The sequence below is a fragment of the Aspergillus novofumigatus genome (genome assembly GCF_002847465.1).
Source record: "Aspergillus novofumigatus IBT 16806 chromosome Unknown P174scaffold_5, whole genome shotgun sequence".
Taxonomy (NCBI): Eukaryota; Fungi; Ascomycota; class Eurotiomycetes; order Eurotiales; family Aspergillaceae; genus Aspergillus; species Aspergillus novofumigatus.
Window position 1 is genome coordinate 2,363,080 of NW_020194278.1, and position 25,876 is coordinate 2,388,955.

Genomic DNA, 25,876 nt, shown 5'->3' on the forward strand with positions numbered 1-25,876 from the left:
CAGACCTCTTCCAATCACAGGATACAGTGAACACAATGCAGATATAGCAGCCCTGACTCTGAGAGCCCAATTTGTGGTCAAGCATGCCTATTCAATGCTCCACAGATCTTCTCAGTGTAATTAGGCATCATGAAAGATAGTAGCATTACTAATAGTGTTGCACTCCGCACTCCGCACGCAGTCCATGGTGCACGGACACACACTGAAGAAACTGGAAAGAAAGCCAAGGGAAATCTACAGGTGTAGGGTAGCTTATCTGCCGCATCAGAGCTACGACAGTATATTTGCAAGGGTCATGGCTAGGACTGCAACTGAGATTCATGCGCAAACCGCGTCATGGACAAAAAAGAAAAAAGCTAAACCGGAATAGTCCATCAGCTTGAGGCTTTGGAGCCAACCACTGACGCACAAGGGAAAGGAATACGAGATAAGGCGCGATGATTATTAATGCGCGGGAGTCATTTTCCTTGTGATTATCGAGGAGAGCAGCCCTACCAGTATTCAGCAGTCACACTGAACACAGGCTAAATTGAGCAGGGACACAGTTACAGACTACTCAGACATAGGTTGCATAGCATACGGACCATAGTAGTAGAGTGCATTGACAAAAACAGGTAGTTGACAAATTAGCGCCATTCGCACATTTCCTCGTGAAATAATGGTTCCGGAGATTGGACAGTGTCTGTTCGAGGGGTTTGAATCCGGTTGACTCCGATCTCGGTCACCGAAAAAGATGACTCGGGTGCGATGTAATCCTTTCTCGATAGGGAAAGTCAATGGGCCACAGTGGCGAGACAAAGAAAGTTGTACCATAATGTTGTCTATTTTCAGTGACGCAGGGGACTTGAGTGAAGATATTCGATCCTATGTTTTGGATGAGTATGCTTTGTATTGCTGTTGTAGAAAGGATAAAGTAAATGATAGAATACTATCAAGCATCAATAGATTATTAGTCGTTTGCTTTTGTCAAATGCCGGCTGTGAAACCCTTCTTTGATTTTTTAATCATTTCAGATCGGATCGCCCGACCATTCATCTTCAAGAGCGTTGACTTGCTTCCGCCGGATTAATCATCAGCCCACCCCCCACCCTGCGCAAATTCCCATCCACGCTCCCCGATCGCCCGCGTTCCACTGTGAGTATTATTCATTGTCTGGTCTCTTCCGTTCCTCTCTCTTCTTCTCTTTCATCTCCGGACCCTCTTCCATAGTCAATTCGACCTCCACGCGACTATTCGAGCACATCAGACAAGTGCTACGACATCTTCTCAGATTGATACGGCGGAGTCATATAGACGAGTCATTCCGCCCCTCGTCTTGGACGCATTTGTCACCCTAAGAAGGCATCATCTGAAAAGAAAGCCACGGAAGACAGCCAACAGCTTCTACTCGATTTGTCTCGATAACTTGATAGAGGCTTAGCCTCACTCCTACATCATGTCCGGTTTCAACGGCCGCCGCGCGCCCAACTTCTCTCAATACCTTGAGGATTTGAATGCCATTCCCTCGCCGTACGACCAGGCTCTGCAGCAGCAACAGAGACAAGATACTTTCAACCTCGATGCTGAACTCTCATTGTTCACAAATACCGAGTTCTTCGATTTCGACAATCTCGGGGATCTCAACCTGCCTCCGTTTGATGCTGTAAATGAAGACACTGCGAAGAAAACGGAACGGCAGAATGGAGGACATAGCACCCAAAATCCCGATTTGGAGTTTCTGGATCTTCTTGGGGTGAGTGAAACCTAGTTCTAGTGGTCTGATCTTTTTCCCTCCTCCCAAGCTGGACCTATGGCGGAATTGTTCCCCGCACAAGTGCTTGAAGGCTCGTCCCCTGTTCATTTAGCATGATCAATCATGCGATGACTGTCAACTGTGCTCAGACATTTTTGCTTCTTCTTCTTCCCCTCATTCTCTCATGCGACTCGTGATATCTTGCGCAATCCTTTTGGATCATTGGGGCACATGGTTGCGGTTCGCTATTTCCGTTGCACGGGCCATCATTGGATGGGCAAACCACCTAAACCAACCCCTGTCTGCATGAACCTTTTTCCCCTGTCTTTGTGCGGCTATTTTAAAAAAGGTTATGTGCTTCCTGCATCAAATTTGCAATTTAGCGTTGTCGTGAATGGGGTCAAGTATGGCGCGATATCACGTGACATATCAAATCGTTATGCTCGTTGCATTCATCTGGCACGAGTGTAGCAGGTCGCTCTCGTCAATCTCAGTTGCTTCAGCATGATGTTTTATCCTGCAATGGTTTCCTACACTTGTGTCGTCCAGCTTGGCTTTTGGAGCGCTGATTTTCTACTTGGTTATGGTCTTGAGGCTAATCCGCACACTTAGATGGTTTGGGCAACATGCCCGATTTTTCGGCAGCCAACTTGAACTCGATTAACTCTCAGGTTCCGGTTCAAAATACGCAATTTTCCAAGATCCCATCAATCCCTTCAGGGCTTTCAAATGCACCCTTCAACGCCAATCCCACCCCGAGTCAGTCTAGTTCGTCTGCAACATCGCCTACTGGCCCAGCTACCAGCCCAGTAGCTGCTCCAGCTCCCTCTGCAACCACTGCGGCGGGACCCAAGCGCAAGAACACACAAAAGCCGGCACCTATCAGCGTGGAGGAGGCTGCCCGCATTGCCGCGGAGGAAGACAAGCGTCGCCGGAACACGGCTGCTAGCGCGCGATTCCGGGTCAAGAAGAAGCTCCGAGAACAAGCGTTGGAGAAGACAGTCAAGGAGACCACCGAGAAGAATGCCGCTCTTGAAGCCCGCGTGACCGCGCTAGAGCTAGAGAATCAATGGCTGAAGAACCTGATCACAGAGAAGAACGGCAAGTCGGCGGAGGAGACCAAGAAATCCGAGACCGACATTGCCAACATGTTCAAGAAATTCCTCTCGTCTCAGAAGGCCAACGCTGAACGGAGTAGTTCCGAGTCCAAGATCGGTGTTGGCACTGCGTGAGCAGAGCTAAATCAAAAAAAAAAAAGTTAAAAAAAAAAGAAGTGAATATATTGTTACCCGTCATTTTATCCCAGCTTCTCTGTTTATACTATTGAACCAGTATCTGGTTGATCATTATCTGGAGACAATGAGGAAGGCGTCTCACGGAGCAAAGGGTGGATGAGCAAGTCTTATGATTGACGATATGTTAATGTGTCTGTTTATCAGCGAGTCATATTGGATGGATTCCATTTAGACCGCAATTCATTTCTAATTCATCCCATTGATATGGATAAGATTCTTATACTCAGTTGGTAGGCGAGTCTGTGTGCTGTGTGGGGTGTGCAACTATTATGACACTGATGGAGGCTAAGCAGCTTATGCACGGCATCCGAGATCAACAGCACTTTGTCCGTAATTTAAACCACCTCAGACCTCGACATCCTGTCATGGTAGCAACGAATCCCACCTCAGTAGGTTTCCGTGTGCCGAGATTATAGCAGAATTACCGTCGGCATATTGCAAGAATACCGCTCACTTCCAATCCTCATCTTCTACCTGGGTCTGGCCTCCACTCTAGCAGGCCACGCATGCCTCACCATCTACAATCGCTACCAGACTTGTAAATCCAGCGTCCAATGGCAGAGCAAACATTCCCACAAACTCGTCCTGTTCCTCCTCCTGGCGCGCCTCTCTCCCCACGGAAGGGGAACTGTGGCTGCGTGACACGAAGCTATTCAAACAGGCGTGGGAGACTGTCTGCGAGCCACCGGAGCGGCATTGGTGGAGGCTGTAGAGGTTTCTGTCACGCTGTTTTGGACTGAATATGAATTTGCAGAGGCGTCGAATTAAGACTGAGAAACCAAGTGATGGGGTTCATGGCGAGTTTTGTGTTGGGAATTGAATACCTACGAGTGCGGAGAATAGAAGCAGCTGCGGTGTACGCGTGGTAAACACAGATCCGCTGGTCATCACAACCGGGGCCAGGATGGAGCCAAATTCAATTATTAGCAGTCGCTTAGTCCCATTATTCGTGTTATATATTATAAATATAAATATATATGCTAGTATCTATCATCGGTTCCACAGAATTACTACTAAGTATATGCAGTCATCTCACGTCAGATTCATGATTCAACCCTCATCTTTCCCATGGGACTTCCACCCCCAGGTCGGCTGCCACTCGCATCGCTGAGACGATACAACCCTCCAAGAGCACCATTCCATCCCAGCACCATCCTCCCGCTAGATACACGCCGTTGTCACCACTGCGCCAGTTGATCGCCTTAGAATCACTGTGTCTGCCCTCTTTGTCAAAAACGCGATTGATCAGCCGCCGGCTCTGCGGACTTCGCAGCACGCGCGTAAATGACGCCGATTGAATGACTTTGGTCTCATCGATAGGCGTTAGCGGGTTTGTCGTGACAAGGACCGAGTTTGGCTGCACGTGGACCGATTCCGTGGTGGACGCGTTGGAGCGCAGGAAAATGTGCTGGGGGTGCCGGCTTTGCTAGAAGCCCTGACTCCTGGCTGCTTGACTCCCGTTCCCACCTGCGGGAGATTGGCAAAATCTGTATGCGCCACCGTCTTCACCGTGGTCGTGGGGACCTCGCCCAGACAAGATGCCAAGGGCTCGAAGATGTGCGCCACGACGTCCGGGGACACAGCCAAAACAACCAGGTCGAACAATTCGGTGATTTCCTGAGCCCCGCTGTCCGCTTTGCGGTACGTGAGTTCAACTCCGTTCGGAGTCGGCGTGACTTTGGTCGACTGGACACCAAGCCGCACGTCTAGCCCACGCAGGAGCGTCTCCTGGACAGTGTGGACCCCATCTGTCACGACGTAATGCGGTTGGCGATTCGTGAGCTTCTTGTATTCGAGTACATCCACTGCCGGGAACGTGAGCAGTTCCTCGTGCGAGCAGGTACAGACGCTGGAAATCAGCGGCAAGAGGTAATTGGCGTTATAGTACTGCGGCAGATAGATGCGGCGAAGATAGTGGTCGAATGATTCGTCTTCTATCGGAGTGACAAGAAAGCAACACACGCTGAACCACAGATAGCACACCAGTGCAAAAACAGCTTCGGTAAGCCACTGGAAAACGTCTCTCTTGCGAGGGAGTAACGGGGACAGCTGGTGGAAGTTGGAAGTATGCACCATATACGGCTCTTCCTCCTGCTGCTGTCGTCGTCCCGAAGACAGCCGAGAGAAGCTAAAAATAAACGGTTGCGAGTGATATCGAACTCCCAGATAGTCATACATGCGAATGAGATTGCGATAGAAGCCGCCGGCAAAGGCGCGCATGGGCACGTCGGCCCACACTGATTTGCTACCCCCTGGCCCCGAGCAGGGGATTGGTATAGACTCCGCACTCAGAGAAATTTGATCTCTCTATTCACCGTCAGTGACAGATGATTTTGTCTAGTGAACACCAAGTAATATCTACCTTGTCGATTAGTCGTACTCGGAACCGTTGCTGTGGATCATTGTGTAGCAGGTAGGCGGCCGTCAAACCTGCCATTCCTGTGCCCACCACCGCGACGTGTCGACGATGATGCTCTTTCATGGTAACACTTAACCAACCAAAAGGCCCTTAAGGAAATTATGGAGGCCGTAACTCTTGAAAGAAAGGACAGAAATAAGAACTGACGTCGGGAAGGAGGAGTTTATTTTTTTCTGCTGATCAAAAGACCCGCATCGTTCTTGGCTCAAAAATGAACCCTTCAATCAATTATCCCGAATTAATGATAATATGATCACCCACGGCAGGGGACTCTGCAGAGTAGAAAGCATGTGCTGCTCCGCCCTCTTGACTAGCCTCTAATAAATTGGCTGGGACCCTTAACTCACTTTGGTGCTGTCTCCGGGCATTTCAGCCACTGAGCTTGCATTGGTGACCTTCAGGCTTCAGGGGTCGGTTCAACATTGTCATTGTTGAGAATAATCGTTGCCTGGACTTGTTGAAGCTTACTTCCAGCGCCACGCCGTCATACTTGCGACAGTTCTCCTGGGTTTGCTGGTATTTCTACATTTATGATTGTGACCATCCTTCGCAAGTTGAGAATCAACGTTGATCCACATTAAGCACTACGAATTAAGCACCACATACTAAGCTTAAACTGCAGGTATACATACGCAGTCAAGTGTCAACTAGGAAGAAATAATAAAGTTAATCATGCTAAACAATGCCAGCGGGATATCAATAGTCTCCATGCATCCAACAATCAAGGTATACCTAGATACAATAACCAGTAAGAAACCCAAACGCCACGCCCAGGTTAAGGCAAGTTGACTCCCATCCCAAGCAAACAGACCTCCATCCTTCCTTCGCAACCGGAAAAACAAGGGAAAAAGCAGGAAACCATTGATGATAATATTCTAACCCACTCTGTCATGCAGGTATTTTGCGTAACTTCGTTGCGTAGCTCACGGCAGACTCTCCTGTGTAAAAAGTCATATCATTTTCGGCATCATCAATTCTTTGTCGTTGCAGTCGTTGTCGTCTCAGTCGTCCCTTCAGGCACATCATCAAAGGAGTCCTCCTCCTTCAATTCTGCTGGCCGCTCTTCCTTGTCCTCTTTCTCCTGGTCGCCTTCATCGCCAGTTATTTCACCCCACCCTGAGCTGCGACGACTGACCCTCCCCGTCATGGGCTGATTGACGGACCCGCTGGCGATCGCGACACCCATCCCGCCTGAGATGCTCGCCGCATAGCTGTCGTTGCGACTGTGCGAATACGCTGCGCTCTTGACACTTGCACCATCTCCCGTGCCTGGATTCGGTTTGTTATGGTAGCTCCCTCGCTCGCCGCTCGTGATCGCACCAGACGCTGAGTATACACTAATGCGCTCCGCGCTAGCGAGACCCACCATGCTGGGTCGATTGAGTATTCCGGGCGTATTGAACGTGGACGTGTTGGATGGCTCTCCAACGTTTGCACTGAGCACGCTCAGTGGCAGACTTTCGCGGCTCCCACCAAATACAGAGGACGGCGCAAGAGCGCGGACCGATGCGTTCGTATCCAGCGAGTTCCTGCGGCGCCGTTTTGAAGACGAAGCCAGAGTGAGGATGGATGCATTGTCAGTAAGAATATTGTTGGCAGTCGCAGTGCTGTATGTATGGGAGTGGCCGTGAGGGACAAGGTGGGATGGCACCGCGGTCGCTGGGGAGGAAGGAAATGGCTGGGAAAATTGTACTTGTTGATTCGCGGTGCTGTGCGTCGAGTTCGCATGCGCTAGGCCCTGATGTGTACTTTGCACGTTGTAGAAGTGGGTGGACGGCGCGGCGGATTGCACGGTAGTTAGGGTAGTTGTCAACGAACGGACCGACGGCGCGGGCGAAGAGAAGGTACTTCCTTCGCCTCCGCCCTGAGAGCTGATCCCTCCTCCCGCTGTCGCCATCGTTCCTGCCTTGGAGTATGCTGCCTCCGAAATGGCGGTGTCCCCATTCGTTGAGATGGTCGGAGCCGTTGACTTTGCACTTGTCGCAGGCACCTGATTGTCGTATCCGGAACAGGCAATGGAAGGTGCACTATATGAGCACGATCGTGGCCCATTCGCAGCATTTGTATCCGAGACGGAAGCCACGAAATCACTGCTGTATTCCCCGACAACGTTCGTGGTACCGGAGAGGGGGTAAGGGTTGTTCTTGTTGTTTCTCTTGTTCTTGTGAGCGTCATGACGTTTATGGGACCAGCGAATTGTGCCGGAGTCGGTCGAGGAGCCCTTCAGACTGGTGAGTCTCTTCATCCAGCTAGAAAATGGGTGGCGACGTCCACTGCGAACTATCATCTGTCAATTTGGGTTTGTCTCATGAGGGACAGAATGCTTGCGAAGACGAACCATGAGTCCGCGCAGGGACATCAGCTGTGGCCATTTTGGCCGCGTAACGATCTGCAGGCAATTGCAAGGTGAATGATTAGAGTTGAGGATTTCCAGATAATCGGTGTTGCCAATCAATGTCGAGTGAGGGTTGCCGCAATACAGGTGACAGAGGGACAAATCGGGCAATCAGATAAGCCACAAATCACGGAAGCATAGGTGGCTGCTGAAGTCTGGGTTCACGGCTCGTTAGATCTCCAGCTGACTGGAAATAATCTTCAATACTGCAGAAGAAGAAAGAGGAGGAGGAATGAAAGTAGCCAGGTTAAACCAAGGGAGCAAGAGAATATGATGGCTGGGTAAATGCTGGCTGCGTCTACAACACCGTCGTCAGGAGTCCCAAGGGGGATGACTGCCAGCACGTGATGGCTGCCTCGGGCCCAAATCAACCTGTCCTGCCGCTTCTCCTGTCCTCCCTCATGATGACTCGAAATGGCTGTATTTGAGCTGAGATGTGAGCGAAAATAGCTCTTTAACAATTAACGGAACTTCATTTCTGTCCAGTAGCCCGTTCCTGAGGACACTAGAGAAATAAGCAGGAAAAGCACGAGAGGTGGCCCACTATCTGCGCCAAGTCCACCTGGATTATATGATATTTTAGAGAACAGGGGACTCTGGCTGTCTTAAACAGAAGTATTATTATTGCTCTTCTCCCCCATTGTCAAGTGTCCTATATCACATTGTGTGGGAAGAAAAACAGAATAAGCCACCAGTCATACAAATCAAGTGGCCCTAGTTCCCTGAACTTATGATGGGCAATCCCATCAGTTTGTTCCTCAAGGGGCTTGTTTTCCCCTTAAAATTCATAGTGAATATCCTAGCGCGTGTCACTGACTTCCTCGAGGGAAAGGAATTGTATGGGTTAGACCATGCTATCCTAAGTGTGGAGGTCCCTCCAGCCAGAGGAATGTGGATGAATATGGGGTATTGGAAGGTACATCAGGAACACTGTCACTACGGCAAGTTGTTCTTTCTACCCTAGCTGTTCTGCTCCTCTATTGGACCGCATGAAAAATGATATTAACGAAAACTTAGCACACGAGTCATTTCCCCGAAGCTTGCGAAGCCCTATTAGAGCAAGTCCTGATCACAGCAAAGCTTTTGAATGAAGATCGAACACCAATCACGTTCGATGCAGACAATAATACCAAATCAGAATCATTTCTTCAAGAAATGAAATTGGTTGATGTGGGAATGGGCTGTGGCGACCAGTCTCTCTACTTAACCAGGCAACTGTTTAGGACGACTGACATTCCCACTGCTTCTAAATGTAGCATGCAAGAAGCTCATTCACTCCGGCCACTCTTCGACTCATATGTTGGTCTCACAGTCGTAAATTCTCAAGCAGATTTTGCCAGAGATCGACTTTCGCAGGTTCGATCTATCACGGACCTCGAAGGAACTACTCAGGAAACAACAGACGTGAAGATCTTTGCTGCCAACGCAGCGGATCCTTCTTCATGGGAATCGAGCCTTAAACGCGCTATTTTCGGTCAGAGCGTAAAAGGGGAGCCGATACAAGAGTGCATGAAGAAAACTCATACATGGCTATTAGCGCTTGATACGTTGTATCACTTCCAACCCTCTCGTGATCGGTTGTTCAAATGTGCGTACCAAGATATGCAAGCCTCTATAATGGCATTTGATCTCCTGCTTTCAGATCAAGCCACGCCTTGGGAGAGGTTTGTATTGCGCTTGATGTGCCTGGTGGCTGGGATGCCATATGGAAACTTCGTCACAAAGACAGGGTATAAAAGAATTCTGACGCAGGCCGGGTATGAGAGTACCCTGATCGAAATGCGGGATATTTCGGAACATGTCTTTCCTGGCATAGCAAATTTTCTGAGGAAACAGGACGCCGAGTTAAGCAAGTACGGGATGACCATAGGCAGGTACAAGGGGGCAGCAAATGCTTTCGACTGGTGGGGTCAGACCGGAGTAGTCAGAGGAGTTATTGTTGTGGCACGAGGGCAGAGAACCTAGGCGCTGAATAGGACATGACTTGCAAATCTGCGGCATTATATACAACAAGTGGTTATGCTGATTGTACAACGCTTGACGCTGCCGGTCATGCTTGTGGAAAGCAGTCGCCAAGCTTGAAACATGTGTCGTGACGCATCACCTTCATTTGACCTTTGACCACGATATATCGACATCCAGGCACGCTGCAACCCTCATCACAGACATGACGCATCCTTCAAGGAGCACCATTCCGTCCCAGCACCATGCGCCAACAAGCCAGACATTTCCATCCCCATTGGGCCACATTTGCTCCTTCTCTTGTCGCGTCTGTTGAGGCCGGCAGTTGGAAAAATATGCTGCTCACGACTTTTCTACTCTCTGGGGTCCGCAAGACCCGGGTCAACTGTGCGCGATGAATTGATGAATCATCTTACTCGGTTCGATGGGTGCAATTGGAGAGTTTGTTACCAGGACAGACAAAGGATGCTGGTGGGCGGATTCAGTCGAGGTGCCATCGGAGAACCTGTACATAACCTCAGGCTGCTTGCGTGCTTTCTAAGCTTCTCCAGCTAGCCAACCACCGTCCGGAATTTCGGTGACACTCCTTTGGACTTCGTCGGAAAGCCACTACAGCCGTGGAAGCAGTGGCCCAATAATGCAGCGATTTGGCTTGCGCAGACATCATCGTCAGGTTGCTGAGGAAGCTGCGAGTCATCTGAGGTAACGATGCAAGACCCTACTTATCCGCAACGAGTAACGGCAGCTTGAGTTTCTTCTTTTTCCAGCCCCCATCTCTTGCTCATGTAGTACCACGTCCATATTGAAAAGGCGAGGCAAAGGGCAATCAAGAAAGCAAATTGTGTCGCCATCAAACTCCCTCTCCAATAACCACTCTTACCTAGGTACCAGCAGACCATCCCGAAGAGGAATTCGAGGATCGAAAGGTCCAGGAGTACCAAGGGCACCCAGGCAACAGTCAAATCCCTTCGGGTCGCCATCTCCAGCCCCTCGAATTGAAAACCCAGCATAGTGGCGACAACAGCAGAGATTACAGCTGTAATGGCCGAGCTGCACAAAAGGCCTTCAGAAGCCTGTAACAATCCGCTGTTTGGTGGATGAAATTCGGAGAAGGTCAAGGCGGAAACAGCAAGCCCGCTGACAAGTACCGAAAGCACCACGAAAGTGTTGTAGGAACGCTGGATACGTTGGAAAACAAGGAATGCTCTGACATCGACTTGCTTGCTCCATTGTCGAGAAAACATATAGGTCAACGACCGCCTGATATAGAGAACGAAGAGAGATCTTCAATAACTGTGCTTGCAAAGAAAGAAATAGAAGACAATATTTTCATGTTTAGTGACATTAATCGCATTATGGAGCAGAGCTTAGGAAACATATATAGACAGGTGTTGACTGGGACTATGCGACTATCCCCTCCCGGCGCTTAGATGGGGAGATAGATAGGTCAGCTGTCTCAGACACCAGACAACATATGGCCCAGACATAAACACACGTAATCTGCCACGTGACACATATTATCAACTGCAGCAGTTGTTTCCCTCTTAGCAACTGTTCCAGACTTAGACAACAAGCATGGAAACGACACTGATCTGTCGCTCCTGATTTTTGAAGCTGAATGCTCCAGTGCTGTTGCTGTCTTATTCTAGATCCGATGCTACATCATAGTCTAACGGTGTTTCATATGCCACTCTGGTGGCAACTACTTTTAAAGATTGGCCAAGGGCCATACAATGCTATAATCATGTGAAGACAGTCTGTTCCGCATGAAAAGAGAAGTCGAATTCTCCCCTACTTCCGTCATGTCTTCAGAGGACAGCAGAATAGAGCCACTCCCGCCGGACGTCGTGGCGAAGATTAAATCATCAACTTCCATTACCGATCTAAACAGAGCGGTTGTGGAACTCGTCAAGAATGCGCTGGATGCAAATGCACATACAGTCTCCGTAACGGTTGATTTTCACCGCGGGGGATGTGTTGTTGAGGACGATGGTGATGGAATCCCCCCGGCCGAATTCGAGTCGGACGGAGGACTAGGGAAAGCACATCGTACGTGGGCGTCGTACTGGTTAGCTGTCTTCTGTCTTCTCGCTCACCTCCCATGCAGATACCTCGAAATTAAATTCAGCAAGAGCTGTCTACGGTCGTAAAGGGCTATTCCTCGCTGCTCTGGCTTCTCTTTCACTGTTGACGGTGACCTCACACCATGTCCGCCACAACAGCACCAACAGTGTCATTCTCCATCATTCGACTCCGATCGCACGGCTGATTCCAGCACCATCATCGCATCATTTGAGTTCTAGCAGTCATGGGACGCGCGTTACTGTCAATGACTTGTTTGGCAATATGCCCGTACGCGTGAAAAGTCGGGCCCTAGCCCTTCAGAAACCCGACGAATTCGAGCGGCAGTGGGATGATCTCTGGCGGCTGCTCGTTTCTTTGATGTTGGCAAGTGACCATCTCACTAAACTGGTGGTCTCTACTGCTGGAAAAGAGAGGAAGCGCATGATTCGCTCGCACGCTGGACGTCAAGAGACGAAGGGTGATTTGGATATCAAACGCATCACTTCTATACTTACGCAGGCCGGTCTGATTGAATCGCAAAACTCTGGTAGCTGGAACTCAGTGTCAGCATGCGTCCCTGGGATTTCGTTGCGCGCCGCTGTATCCCTTGCGCCGAGCCCCACGAGGAAGGTTCAGTTTATCTCCGTTGGGATCGACCCAGTCTACCCGCGCAACAGCACGGACCTGCTCTATAGTGAAATCAACCGCCTGTTTGCTTTGTCCGATTTTGGTGCGGTTGAAGTGGCCCCTGTAAGCAGCGACGGAAACCCAGGTCCTAGGTTTACAAGCAAGGCAGTGAACAAGTGGCCGATGTTCTACATTCGCATAGACATCGATGATCCTAGAGAACTCTACGAGGATGGCCATGAGGTTGTACCGGAGTCAAACCAGTCCGTCCAGCGTCTCATTGATGTGCTTGCGGCCATGATAAGTGAGCTCTTGAAACAACGTGGCCTACGACCGCGTGCGGGCCGACAAACGAAAGGTGCGTCTAGGTTCGCGAGCGTTGAGTCGCCAGGGGCCGGCAGATCCCACCTTGCGAAATCGGTATCTTCGCACGACAGATCTTCCATTGGTGAAGAAGCCTTGGCAGGCCAGTTGAAGCTGCCGACGTTTCGAAGGCCAACGTCAACCAACGCTACTTCAGATTTTGCGACTTGGTCTAGGGTCAAAAGTGCGAGAGAGCCGCCTGCTGGTAAGCATGAATTGGCCGATGGGTGGAAGGAAACAGATTCAAGGCCTGCTTCGCAGTACCAAGGTAGAGAATCGCTGTCAATTTGCCTAGAAACAGATGATTCATCGGCCGGTACCAATCTGGAGATTACGGAAAACGATAGGTCGGATGTTGATGCGTCGATACCATGGACCGACCCCCATACTGGACGTACTCATTTGATCAATGCAAGAACGGGCCAAGCAGTCAACGTTAGATCACCATATACGGAATTTACAGTCGACGAGCGCCCCCGGTCTGCCAGAACAATTCAGACACTGCGAGCGGTCGATAGGTCAAGGCCAAGCTCGGCAATCTCAAGCACGGCAATCTCAAGCACGAGCCATAATATCTGGGTTGAGAGCCTCTTGAGACGATGGGAAAACCCTGCTTTCAGTAGACCGGAAAGACCAATAACCGCGATTGGTGACGGTGAAAGTCACGGAAATACGAGTGATAAGGGCCTCATTCGGCCTTTTGACGGCTCGGAAGAGTCTTGCGGATTGGAAGATGTTGGATTGGCGAAATTCCGAGGGCGATTAAGCAAGAGTCACCTGGCGACGGCCAACATCATTGCACAGGTGGATCGAAAGTTTATCCTCGCAAAGCTCGCTGACGGCCATAGCTCACGGCCGATCTTGGTCTTGATTGATCAACATGCTGCGGATGAACGATGCCGAATTGAGAGCCTTTTTGGAGAAATGTTCGCTTGCGGTCATCGTCAAGTTCAAACCATCAGGATTGAGCCTATTACCTTTGATATCCCGCTAATGGAAGCCACTCTTTTTGGAAAGCATGCCGACTTCTTTGCTTCTTGGGGCGTTGGGTACACTGTTGAGCGGAAATCAGCCAGAGCTGCCCACGCTGTAGTGCATTCACTTCCCACACTGATTGCAGAGCGATGCCGAGTAGAGCCAAATCTGGTCAGCGACTTGATCCGCGGGGAGATATGGAGACAGGAGGAGAACGGACGGGGTGCTTTGGCTGTCAGTGATCGACGAGCCCAGAGATCCAAGATATATCGGGACGAGTTGGGGTGTGAGACCGAGGACAGCTGGGTGGAACGACTCAAGAGTTGCCCTCAGGGGATTATTCACTTGCTGAACTCTCGAGCATGCAGGACAGCAATCATGTTCAACGATGCCCTGACGGCCGAGGAATGCGAGAGTCTTGTAGGTCGACTTTCCCGATGCGTGCTGCCTTTTCAGTGCGCTCATGGGCGGCCATCTATGGTCCCGATTCTTGATTTGAGGGAAGGTGAGGAGTTGTTAGGAAAGAGTGCCGAATGCGAATATGAATATGAAAGGGAAAATGGTCGACGACAGCCGGATTTTCTTGAGGCTTTTCGATCTTGGCAGGCTCTTGGTGAGCACTGAAGCTTCACGCAACTGGAGTTGTTGGAGAGTATAGAGTATTTGATGGTTTATTATATCCAGAGAACCTTACCGTTCTCTATGGAGTGAATCTGATACGAACGGTTCATGAATCCTTACAAAGCGTACTCTGTAGATACAGGGTTGATCCATGATAGGGTAGGCCTAAACAATGTGGCATCTGCAAGGTGGAGTACCGTGGCGTTCTTAAGGCTGTCATCGTCAGGGCTCGGGATTTGAAACAAGCAGAAGGGGTCAAGGAGAGCGAGTGACAAGGCTCCCCAACGGGATGGGATGAAACAACCATGGGTAGTTCTGAGATCATGTTTCGAGAACATCTGAGACGGAGTCACCGTAGCACGATGCCACATCACGATCCATTGTATAATGGCGATCAAACGTAGAACCGATATGGGCTGGACTTTGAGAACAATTATGAGGATTTCAGTTCTTAGCACCGTGAGAAGATCCTTGGTTATGGATTCCCGATTGAAAATGCGAAACAGAACCGCCAAGTGCCAACCCCGGCAACGAACAGCATCAAGACCTTGGATGATGGACAAAGTACGGATACTGTAAGTCATAAGCAGTCAGTTCGGTGCCTTAGTGTGTAGACGAGGCTGGTTAGCTGCAGAAATCCCTACTCCTCCTCCCTTACACCCCCTGCGTCGAGACAACGGTGCTCCATGGCTGGGGCCGGGGTGAAGGGGCCAGCCCCGGAATTATCTGCGTCTGGGGATGCGACCAGCATCATGATCTGTTGCCGAGGGCTGGTTACGGACGGACGAACATGTATCAAGAAGAGGCAAACAATGCTTGACGGTTTGATAGTTAAATTGTTATGCACTCGGCATTATGAATAATTAATACTAGGAACTTACTCCACAGTGAATGTTGCAGCCTCGGCAGGAAACCCACATTTTCTACGTTGTTGGATCTTCACACACTGTAAGATCTACTTACATCTTGAACTTGAAGTATTTACTATGCGAGGGATTATCCTCTTCAGAGTCGAAAACGGTAACCTCGAGATATCGACCATGTGCCATTTGCTTCGATTGTGTTGTTGAGGGAGGATTCTCCTATCCAATCATCCAGCATATCACCAAAGGCCAGACTGTTCTATCTAGACACTCGGACGTACGATAGCTGAAAATCCCGGATTCTAAACCGTTCGAGACTCTAAACGCCCGAGCCGTTGCCGACGCTGAGGTAGGTACTGACCATACTGACTGTACTGGACAACTGGAAGATTCCTGATGGCGGGGGGGTTGACAGCCAAATGCTGATATCAAGCAAGGGAGTTAGTTGCCAGTCCACCGGTCACCACAACCGAAAAGGTTACATCCGATGTTGATCCTTTCCAGTCTGGATAGTAGTGCTTCTCTCCAGCCGTTCAAGTACCAGGGGACTAGAGGTATTGTTTTAGAATTTTGATAGGCAGGGGTCGCTCACTTGAAATCCATCGGACTTGCTCCCCACTGATCCGAACATTGGCAACTCCCGGTAGGCTGTTCCCAACGTTGATCACTGTGAGTGTCGATAACTAGTTACTCGGTACAATAGGCCATACTCTGTATCTATAGAACTGAGAGACATCCTCCGTCAGGTCGAAGAGGATGAAAGACGCCATAGTCGTGGCTGAAATTGTCGGTGGAGAGGCTGGATTAAAGTACGTGAATGTGTCACCAGAAATTTTTAGCGTGACGAAAATAATTGAACACAAATAATTACCTCCTTGAATTTATCCAAGTCAACCTGCAGGCTGCAGGAGTTCGGTACAGCGCCCTGGATCCTTCGAAATTATCGTTGTCTCTCCTGCATTGGTGCGGTCGAAATCAATGGTCCCAACGAGGCATCTCGGTTTCGTCTGCACGTTGGTTCCCGTTCCTTTATGCCCTGCCTCTTTCTTTTCTTTTTCCATGGAAGTAAAAATTTCCTGCCTTTCGAATGGACGTCGTTTGTCGAGATTCTCTGTCGCTAGTTTCGGCTGATAGCAATTCTTTGATCGTCGATTACCTCATAATACCATGTCCCTCGCAGATAACAGAAAGTAAATGTAAAATATCACAGTCAGCCACCAGTTGCGCAGGTAGAAGTGGGTATACCCGGCGTCCTAGTGTTGGACTAGACTCAAGTGCATGGACGGTTCTGTTCGCCTTGGGTGTGCGTGTGCACAGCGGAGCGGAGAGTAGACTGGAACCACTGGAGTGATTGAACCAAAGAAAGCGTAGACCGGAGCCTGGAGAGAGCAAAGAACGAGGAAGAAACGGGTACGTAGAGCTAGTAGAGGGGCAGTACACGGCCGAAATGGGGTCGTAGAAGGACCGTACCTTAGTATCAGTCTACTGGATGAAAAGCGATGGGGATATCGCAAAGAAAAGAAGAGAAGAAGAAAGAATGGTCAAGAGAGGTGAGCTTCTTTCTTGGTACTAGTTGTATCACTACTATTATTCCGTTGTTCTCCCTTCTTTATTATTTAGTAACTAGATATTAATTTATCTGTCCTTCACTGCTAGATATTATTACTACTAGATACTACGTACTACTCCTTTTCCACCCCCCTCCCACCTCTAGTGCTTTGGTTGCATGCAGCAGGAGTAGATCAATTTCTCCACGCATTCCCAAATTTTCCCCTTTCCCCTCTTCAAACACAACTGCTTTTTCTCTCTCCACACTCATCTCATCTATCTTTGCTTCTTCTGTTCCAATTTCATATACCTGTACGGCTCATCCTTCCAGCAAGGTTGTCCAGCCTATCCCGCGACCATTGTCGCAATTCTCCTCTACTTATGCGTCCTCGTCTCCACCGCGATTCTCTCCCTATTGATCCCGAAGCTCCTGATCGTTGAAGCCACCCTCCCCAATTGGCGCTGGTTTCGCGCTCAAGGTCACAGTTGATTGACACTTGCTTTTTCAGTTTTATTTTTGGCTTCATTTTGTGATGACGATAAAATATACGGTAGATTTTGTGACGAATTGAACGATCATCCACTTGCTAGCAGCTCATCACACCCCCTCATCCGACCCAAAAAAATATGCCTTACTCTTCCACCCCGGAGGTGTCAACCACGCCTCTCGCGGACTACTTTTGGATAGCTGGCGTGGATGGCACGGAGGTACTAGAGACCTTTCGAAGGTTGGGCGATGAATATAGGGCAAACAGCGCCACTTCTCCCGGTCCCGCTCTCACAGATACCATCGAGGAGGATGCGGACGCTGAGGAGGCTCACGACCCCCGTCTTGACGGGCTCTCGAGACCCAATTCGACTTTACCCGGCCGGAACTCATTTCAGCGATTCTCGATGCGCTCGGAAAACTCCGCCGAGGGAAACGCGAACGGCTCCAACAGCAATCGGAGCAGCTTGACGATCAAGGGTGCGCAATCCCCCCGGGGCTCGTCATTTCTGGAGGACTTCGACTTCGACAAGGCGCTGTTCAAGTTCGCGTCCGAGAGGGACTCGTTCCTATCCGACCTGAGCCTCAGTGCCGGGCCATCACTCCCGCTTCACGCCCCGGTCTCGGTTGCGCACTCAGAAGATCACCTCGGAGGAGACTCCGTCACAACCGTCGAGCCTACTACGATCTGGGATCGGTAGCGTACGACGACATATGGCCTTTCGGGATATGAACAGTATGAAGCGGCAGCCTTCGGTTGCCCGTCAGGGTAAGTACATATTCGGCGATATTCGCCATACCCCGCCATCTGCCTTGACAATAAACTAAACCCTGTTCTTTTCCTTTGACAGCGTCCATTCGTACTTCACGGCGTCTCAGCAATTACAACTCCGTCATCCCCGCTCCGCAACCCCTAGAATTCTCCCCCACGATGCACCCCCTGAAACGGAGATTCGAGCCCGTTCTTCTCGATCGATATCCAACAAAAGGTATGACGGAGGAGCTGAAGCAGCGCGGAAACTTCCCGGATTATGTGCCGATGTTTGCCTTTCCCAATGATATCAATATCGTGTCTTCCGACCAGCGGCCTCGATCCACGTGGCATGGGTTTACCATGACGACTGACAACGGGTCGCGACTGCATGCAATCTGCGTGATCATTTGGATCCCCCTGAACCAACGAGCGGCCGAAGAGTTGGAGAAGCGCTGTGAAGAGTGGAGGAAAGAGAACATGACGGACGAGGAGCGAGAGCTGGCGGCCAGTCTTGGGGAACGGCTGGCCTCCGAGCGGGCCAAGCTGTCAAGACTCCTGGCGCAGCTTCCCACCGTAGCGTCCGGGTCGGAGTCGAGAGAACAGTTGGAGGATGAGATCAGCGCTGTGGAGGAGAAGATTGGACTGATGACCGATCTGCTGCGGCCGGTGCGTCTCGGGGCGGCGTCAAAGATTGAAGGGTTGACCGACGGAGAAACCGGTTTCTGGATTCCACGCGCATATGGTATTCTGGGGCGTGAGGAGAGCATGACTAGCTTCTGGAAGGAGTGGTTGAAGGCCATCATTGTGCCCATGACCGACGGCGGCGTTCAGCGAGTCCCTCCCAGCTCACCGCGCATGGGTGTCTGGCAACCATTGGAGCGATACGTGATGAATCTGTGCACCGAGGCATTCAGCCCCAACTCGTCCAAGACGCAGGTCGAGCTGGCAGTCCGGGAGCTGCGCCTCTTCGCGCGGAAGGAGGCAGTCAATGAGCTGCCCGGATCCAGAAACACTGATCTCTATGCGTTGTTCCGGACGCTGTCCCTGTCGAACATCATCATCCTGTTCGAGTACGCTCTTACCGAGTCCCGCATCATCTTTCTCTCGTCCCACACGTCGATGCTCTACCTGGCCACCAGGGCCCTGGTCGACCTGCTCTTCCCGCTCCAGTGGACCGGCGTGCTGATTCCGGTGCTCCCAGCACGGTTGATCCAGGCCCTGGAGGCCCCATGTCCGTACATTGTGGGCATCGAGCGTCGATACGAGAAGGTCGAATTGCCGTCCGATGACTTTGTCCTGGTGGATCTGGATGCCGACGTTATCGAGAGCACGGTGCAGCCGACGCCCCTGCCGCGTCATCAGCGCCGGAAGCTGCTGTCGCTGCTCCAGCTTGCCGCGCCCCACCACAGTCGCTGCGCGGTCCCCACTGGCCCTCCAGCTTACGCAATCGAGACGTTCCCCTTTGACGCGTTTATGTCGGAAAACCCGTCCATCTTCAACGCCCGGGCGCAGTCCACGCAACTGGCCAAGTATGTCAGTCTCAATTCGAGTGCGTTTGGCCAACAGCCTGCGATGCCGACTACGTTCCAACCACCCATCTTCAACGCTTATCTGTATGCACGTAACGAGCAAGCTGCGTACAGGGGCTTCTCATCCAAAGGCTCCGACCGACCGAGCACCGGGTCCACGTCCAAAACCGGGTCACCACCTTCCCCGAGGGACAACTCGCCGACCTCGGGCCACTTCCCGCCCAGCTCCCGGAACGATTCGGGTATGGCTCTGCAGGCTTCGCTGCGGGAGAAACGGTCGGGTCATTTTGATGCCTCATCCCGGCGAAGCTCGTCCTTTGGAATGGAGATGAGGTCGGGTGTTCCGAGACGGCCGAGTGCTCCTTTCCTTGGTCATGCGCCCAACCTGTCGGTCACGACGTTGAACACGGATTACAACTCGGGCTCCACCTATGCACCGTCCGTCTATGCTCAGTCCACGGTGGCAGCCTCGACGATTGTGCCGCAGTCTGTCGCGCAGCCCATCCAAAATGCAGAAGGCACGTGCTGGGTTGAGGGCCACTGCCTCCAGGTGGTCCCGGCCGATGACAAGGCCGTCTGTGCCGTGTGCGATGAGCGAGCGGAGGACGGCATGTACAGGTGCAGTGCCTGCAAGACCCTGGTGCACAACCGGTGCGCTCTCCAGATCTGTCTGGTTTGTCCTGCAGCGTTCCACCCCGAGCAGGTTCGGGCCGCCTTTGTCAGATGTTTCGCCAGCCTGTTTTACACTTACAAGAAGTTCCTTCAACCGGCCACGGGCGACAAGAAAAAGGCGGGTCTGACGTACAGTTTTAATATGGAAGCCTTCTTGAAAAGCCTGCCTAGCGAGCATGCGGAGTACATTGCGGTCCTGCAGCACACACAAGGTAAGCGCGGGGGAAAAAGTGAATACATGGTCTGTCTGCTAACCTCATCAGGGTTTAACGAGTTCATTGGGGAAAGAGAAAGGGTGAATCCCAAGTCAAAGGACCCCCGACTGGCCTTGTTCGATGAGATTGTTCTGTCCAAACGGAACCGGGGCCGTTCTTCGCTGTTCTCTAGCCGTACCATGACCGATTTCCTATCCGATACCTCGAACCATCTCTGGCGAACAGCCAGTGCGACTTCGTTTCCACCGAGCAGCAGGGGCCAGCAGACTCTTTCTGGGGATTACACCCGCATTGTCACTAGGGGTGCGTCGACGATCTGCAAACTTGTTAGCCTGTCTGTAGAATAATGCTAATCCGTCACAGCCCCAGCAAAGCTCGACACCAGCCTGATGAAGGAACCGCGCATGATCAATGGAGCGCCGCGGGTCTCAAAGACGGCCAACAATGCTCGCCGGAAGCCGCTTCCTAATCTTATGAACGGGCTTGCTATCTCTCCTCCTTAAGATGAAGAGATTTCGATGTTGAAGGGGGTTGATATGCCCTAGAACGCTATTGGATCTGACGCTGTCCACGTGGCATGCGCATGTCCTATCTCTCACTGGGGTCAGTTACCCGTGTTTGTTTCACTTTTGTCGCAGATAGAGCATCGGCAGGCCACTCGCACCCTGAGACTTGGACGGTTACGATTTGGCCTATCCACCGTCGATAGGATGATATTCCTGCCTGCGCTCGAAAAGCTGCGGTGGGGACCACAACAAGCAATGTACTGACTAGCAATGTTACTTTGCATGAGCACGGGAGGGTCCGCGCCACGGGAGCACGTCCGCGGCACGCCATTCTCCGTGCTGAAGAGTATTTCCGGATCTGCTCCTCTGCAGTGGGAATGTGGACGAGTTGCACGCATGATTTGAGCGCGGCACACGTCACTACTGACGACGTGATGGCCTGACATGAAACCTGACTTTTCGAGGTCATGGAGGTACGATACATACATCGACGCCAGCATATTTGTACACATATCGATCTTCTCTTACTTTTTACATTGAGACAGCGGACATGATTGCTTGGTCTTCTGCTTGACTGGATTTGGATTTGGCTTTGGGTTCCTTTTTTTTTTTTTTTTTTTTTGTTCTCTAATACCCCGAATGACTGGCCCGGTATTTCTCCGGCTGTTTTTGGTTTATTTATTTCTAGAGATGTTCCCTTATTTTGGAAGAGTCGTCTTGTTGCATCTGTGAACGAGTCAATGGAATGGTGGTCTGCGTTTTGCGGGCCTGGAATGAATGAGGATACGAGATTGCATGAGTAGTTGGGTTTATCTGTAGCTGTCTGGCTATTCAGTGACCGGGCAGGATTTCATCAGATGACAGGGACTACCGAGTATATATGCTTCACCATGGATATCAACCGCACAGGATAAACAGGGTCAGCGATGACATCGACGGCAGCGATAGTGACTGGCCATTGGAAGCTGCGGCGGATCATCCTTCAGATAAGCATGTCTCAAGTGTCTGCCAGATTCTTCCACAAATGCCAGGCCAGGCTTACAGACCGGGTCAGACTGGCTACTGTTGCAGATGTACAGTCCTCTGCTGCAACTCTTCCTTCGCCATGTTTTAGCTTGCCAAGTAGGAAGCTCAGAAGATGTAGGTAGACTGGACCTACGACTGACTGGAGCTGGAGTACGGCAGACACGACTGGTCAATAGCCGGGAAACCCGTTGAGAAGGTGACATGGTGACCTGAGACCGTTGTACCATGAGCTATCCTGAGGTAACTTCTCAAGGAATCAATCCATAGATCTGAGGCGGGTGGATTCCTCCAGGAGCACCAGGGCCAGTTAGATGGGGGCGGTTGTGCTCCGTAACGCCATGAGCTTTTCTTTTTCCTCGTATCATCGGAGGTTTTGGACGATTATCCTTTCAACGCTACTCCATCAGGTAGATCTTTCTACTACAGAGTATACTACCAGCTACGGAATACTACCAGCCAGTGTACCCTGTCTTGAGGATTACAGAATACGGATAGTTCCATGTGTCTGGTCTTGCTGCCTTGCATGATGATGATCATTAGGGTTATCGTGTAGAGAACATCTGACCAGGGGGTACCATGAGTATTTAGCCAAATATCCGATCCCTTTCCTTAGATACTCTACGCATCTTCTCAATCATTATATTAATATGGAAACCTGTCCATGCTGATCATGGAGTACTGTATTGTACCCTGTAAGAAGGGATTCTATTGGCGGAGAAATAGGGTCCGGCAGCGGAGGCGGAAACCCGGGGAAATTCAGCCGGAGAGAAAGACGGCATCGTTGCATTTGCCGTCGATGGGATAACCGACAAGAAGACGAAGAAGAAGAGGAAGAAGGAGGAAGAAGAAGAAGAAGAAGAATCATTTGGATAACGTTACTCTCTGCTGACTAGTGACATTGACTGTTGAGTCTCTAACTCGTCTCTCTCTCCTTCCTCGGGACCTTGCTTGCTTCCTTGCTCTGTCTCTTCCTTCTATTAGGGGTAATTCTTCTTACAATCCGTCTGATACAACCATAGACTACGGCGTTGCCGGTCGGCTTCCAGCGTCCTGGCACTGGTGGATGATACCCTGATCTGATCGGATTTGATCCTATCCTATCCTGTCCTGTCCTTATTCTCCCTTCTGTCCTAGATTGTCCCTCACTCTATCATTTCTCCTTTTATCTTGCTCGACTATTTGATATATTTGATACCCGTTCGCCCTCTTTTCTCCGGATAATAGCCTACCCTGCCTACCTACCTACATCGACAGTGATCAACATTAAAGGCTAAACTCCCTCGTGTGTGGGTTTTACCCCAGAGTGCCATTGCCAGCAGAACAGCATCACAGCATCACAGTGGGCTACACTCTTATCTTTTATTTTATTTTATGAATGATACCATCTTATCATCTGTCTGAGACTTCAACTGCTGCCGTTTATTTTATTGGGACTTGGGCCAACTATGAACTGAGCAGTCTATCTGCCCATGCAATGAGATGATGCAGACAGCCATTCATCAGCCCATGGCGATGACCATTCTTGCTGATACCGCGCCTTCTGTTACCAACAATAGCACCAGCGCTCCGTCGCCTGTCAACGGTGCTCAAGACTCCCCACTGTCTACTCCTGTCTCGGCCCATTCAGCCGTTGCCGCTCCCCAGTCTGTCCCCGCGGATCCTCCGAGGACGGTGGTGGTAGTTTACGGGTCCGGCCAGGACACCATCGTGCACCTGGTCGCCGAGGTTCTGGGCAAACCATGGACCACGGAAACGTCACTGTCCTCCCTGGCGAAGGGCAGTAATGCCGTGGTGGTGGGGATTCTGGCCGCCGAGCTGGCACGCAGTCTCGACGAGTGCGACCCGTCTACTTTGATCGTGATCAACACGCACTGCGTGGACGACGGGTCGTCGCCGGACGAGGCGCTCACCGACCGCTGCGACTATGAGTTTCTGTACTCACACAGCCCGTTTCTGCGGCGCGACCTGACACGCTTCCTGTCGTTGATCCTGGGCCAGACGCGGCCGCACGAGGATCTGAAGACCAAGACCCGCACCAACTTCATCTCGACGACGTTCCCCGATGTGCATGCGGCGCTGCCGAACCTGGACATCTTGTCTGTCGGGTCGGATGCGGTGGAGATCCGGGTGGATCTGCTGGTCGAGCCGTCGCCGCAGGGGGTCGCCAGCCCCGTGCCGAGCCTGCGGTACGTGGGCCAGCAGGTGATGCTGCTGCGGCAGCACACGGAGCTGCCGATCATCTTCACGACGCGCTGCACCAAGGAGAACGGCAAGTTCCCCATGGACGACCCGATGCTGTTCTACCGGTACCTGCGGCGGGCGATCCAGTGGGGGTGCGAGTACATCGATGTGGAGCTGTGGCTGCCCGAGGAGATCCGGCGGCGGCTGGCCGAGCAAAAGGGCCACAGCGTGATCATGTCGGCGTTCCATGACTTTTCGGGCTCGTGGAAGTGGACGTCGCCCGAGGCGGCGCGCATCTTTGCGGAGAGCGTGCGGTACGCGGATATTGTCAAGATGATCGCCATGGTCCACACGATCGAGGCCAACTACGAGCTGGAGTACTTCCGGTCGACGATCAAGGCACGCGCGTCCCCCCGCTGCTGTCGGCGGTCAACATGGGCCAGATGGGCCAGCTGTCGCGCGCGCTCAACACGGTCTTCTCGCCCATCACGCACCCGCTGCTGCCGATGATCGCCGCGCCGGGTCAGCTGACCGCGGCCGAGATCAACGAGGCGATGCACATCATGGGCGCGCTGCCGAAGCGCGATCTGTACGTGATTGGGTCGTTCCGGGCCACGCCGCAGTCCATGTTCATGGAGAAGTGTTTTAATGAGCTGAGCCTGCCGCACACGCTGACGTCCATCGACCGCGGTCCCAAGGGGACGATCGAGGGGGTGATCATGCAGCCCAGCTTCGGCGGCGCCTCGGTGAACCCGCCTATCTCGGCTGCGACGCCGTACATTCCTGCGGTCAGCGAGGCCGCGCGGGCGATCGGGTTGGTCGATACAATCGTAGTGGGGGAGCCGCAGCCGCAGCCTGGGTCGGGACCGCAGTCATCACAAGGATCGGGGACAACAAGAACACTAATAGGGGAGAACGCGACATGGAAAGGAATCCGGGCGACGCTGACACGCGACTACGTGCCGTCCGCCTACCGGGGCCGAGCGGCGATCATCCTGGCAGGCTCGGAGAGCGATGCCTCCGCAGCCATCTATGCGCTACGCAGTCTCGGGGTCGGATCGATCTACACTGTTGGATTCCGAGCGACGGGACCGCTGGCGGCCGGACTGGAGCCCTTCACCTCCATCCAGTCGGTGAAGCTGGTAGAGCAGCCGTTTGTGATGGTGTCGGCGCTGCCGCCGGAGAAGTCGCTGCTGGTGCAGCCGCTGCTGCGACATTACCGGAGCAACGGGCGGACGTCGCCGCGATCGACGCGGGGCAAAGTGTACCTGGATCTGACGGCGAGTTCGGGGGAGCGCAAGGGGATCCGGTGGGCGTGGCGGTCAGTGCGGGCTGGACGGCGTACGGGATCGACGAGGTGACGGCGTGGACGACGGTGGAAACGATGCGGCTGCTGGTGGGACAGAATGTGCCGTTTGATTTTGTGCGAATGGCTTCGGGGAGGATTTATTAGATGTAGGGCATTATTACATTCATGTTTGAATCTCTGAATCTACGAGTCACATCTACAATCTCTACAATCTCTACAATCTGTCTACAATCTATCATTTAGTTGCGATGCTGTCTTGGACTCTTGGCTGGACTCTGGATGGACTCTGGAGTAGTAATGTGGGGACCCCGGTATGGGTAAGGTAACAACCGG

General features: G+C 51.7%; 9 protein-coding genes across 9 annotated transcripts; 5 read left to right on the forward strand and 4 right to left on the reverse strand.

Moving 5' to 3' along the window:
- Positions 1–1,435: 1,435 nt before the first annotated feature.
- P174DRAFT_391862 (putative bZIP transcription factor (MetR)) lies at positions 1,436–2,964 on the forward strand (the record flags this gene model as incomplete). Its single annotated transcript, XM_024823532.1, has 2 exons — positions 1,436–1,736; positions 2,345–2,964. 2 exons carry the CDS (start codon positions 1,436–1,438, stop codon positions 2,962–2,964), a joined length of 921 nt encoding a protein of 306 aa, XP_024681749.1.
- A 1,002-nt stretch (positions 2,965–3,966) lies between these two features.
- On the reverse strand, positions 3,967–5,569 carry P174DRAFT_443018 (uncharacterized protein). The gene is made up of 3 exons (XM_024827720.1): positions 5,390–5,569; positions 4,468–5,334; positions 3,967–4,435 (listed from the first exon to the last, which is right to left on the reverse strand). The coding sequence occupies exons 1-3, from the start codon at positions 5,507–5,509 to the stop codon at positions 4,085–4,087; spliced, it is 1,338 nt and encodes a 445-aa protein (XP_024681750.1). The 5' UTR covers positions 5,510–5,569; the 3' UTR covers positions 3,967–4,084.
- Positions 5,570–6,416: 847 nt separating this feature from the next.
- P174DRAFT_461594 (uncharacterized protein) lies at positions 6,417–7,818 on the reverse strand (the record flags this gene model as incomplete). The annotated part of the gene is made up of 2 exons (XM_024830021.1): positions 6,417–7,726; positions 7,785–7,818. The coding sequence occupies 2 exons, from the start codon at positions 7,816–7,818 to the stop codon at positions 6,417–6,419; spliced, it is 1,344 nt and encodes a 447-aa protein (XP_024681751.1).
- Positions 7,819–8,574: 756 nt separating this feature from the next.
- On the forward strand, positions 8,575–9,806 carry P174DRAFT_372772 (uncharacterized protein; the record flags this gene model as incomplete). The annotated part of the gene is made up of 2 exons (XM_024822452.1): positions 8,575–8,757; positions 8,859–9,806. The coding sequence occupies 2 exons, from the start codon at positions 8,575–8,577 to the stop codon at positions 9,804–9,806; spliced, it is 1,131 nt and encodes a 376-aa protein (XP_024681752.1).
- Positions 9,807–10,525: 719 nt separating this feature from the next.
- On the reverse strand, positions 10,526–11,047 carry P174DRAFT_432485 (uncharacterized protein; the record flags this gene model as incomplete). Its single annotated transcript, XM_024825752.1, has 1 exon — positions 10,526–11,047. One exon carries the CDS (start codon positions 11,045–11,047, stop codon positions 10,526–10,528), a length of 522 nt encoding a protein of 173 aa, XP_024681753.1.
- Positions 11,048–11,373: 326 nt separating this feature from the next.
- On the forward strand, positions 11,374–14,537 carry P174DRAFT_391873 (putative DNA mismatch repair protein (Mlh3)). The gene is made up of 2 exons (XM_024823533.1): positions 11,374–11,852; positions 11,911–14,537. Exons 1-2 carry the CDS (start codon positions 11,570–11,572, stop codon positions 14,454–14,456), a joined length of 2,829 nt encoding a protein of 942 aa, XP_024681754.1. The 5' UTR covers positions 11,374–11,569; the 3' UTR covers positions 14,457–14,537.
- Positions 14,514–15,191, reverse strand: P174DRAFT_223247 (uncharacterized protein). Its single transcript, XM_024821385.1, has one exon. It carries the CDS (start codon positions 15,035–15,037, stop codon positions 14,570–14,572), a length of 468 nt encoding a protein of 155 aa, XP_024681755.1. The 5' UTR covers positions 15,038–15,191; the 3' UTR covers positions 14,514–14,569.
- A 2,300-nt stretch (positions 15,192–17,491) lies between these two features.
- Positions 17,492–21,024, forward strand: P174DRAFT_461598 (dDENN domain protein; the record flags this gene model as incomplete). Its single annotated transcript, XM_024830022.1, is given in 5 exon segments — positions 17,492–17,971; positions 17,991–18,120; positions 18,203–20,518; positions 20,570–20,824; positions 20,885–21,024. The coding sequence occupies 5 exon segments, from the start codon at positions 17,492–17,494 to the stop codon at positions 21,022–21,024; spliced, it is 3,321 nt and encodes a 1,106-aa protein (XP_024681756.1).
- Positions 21,025–23,559: 2,535 nt separating this feature from the next.
- On the forward strand, positions 23,560–25,595 carry P174DRAFT_422174 (putative pentafunctional AROM polypeptide; the record flags this gene model as incomplete). Its single annotated transcript, XM_024825020.1, has 2 exons — positions 23,560–24,579; positions 24,678–25,595. The coding sequence occupies 2 exons, from the start codon at positions 23,560–23,562 to the stop codon at positions 25,593–25,595; spliced, it is 1,938 nt and encodes a 645-aa protein (XP_024681757.1).
- Positions 25,596–25,876: the final 281 nt, after the last annotated feature.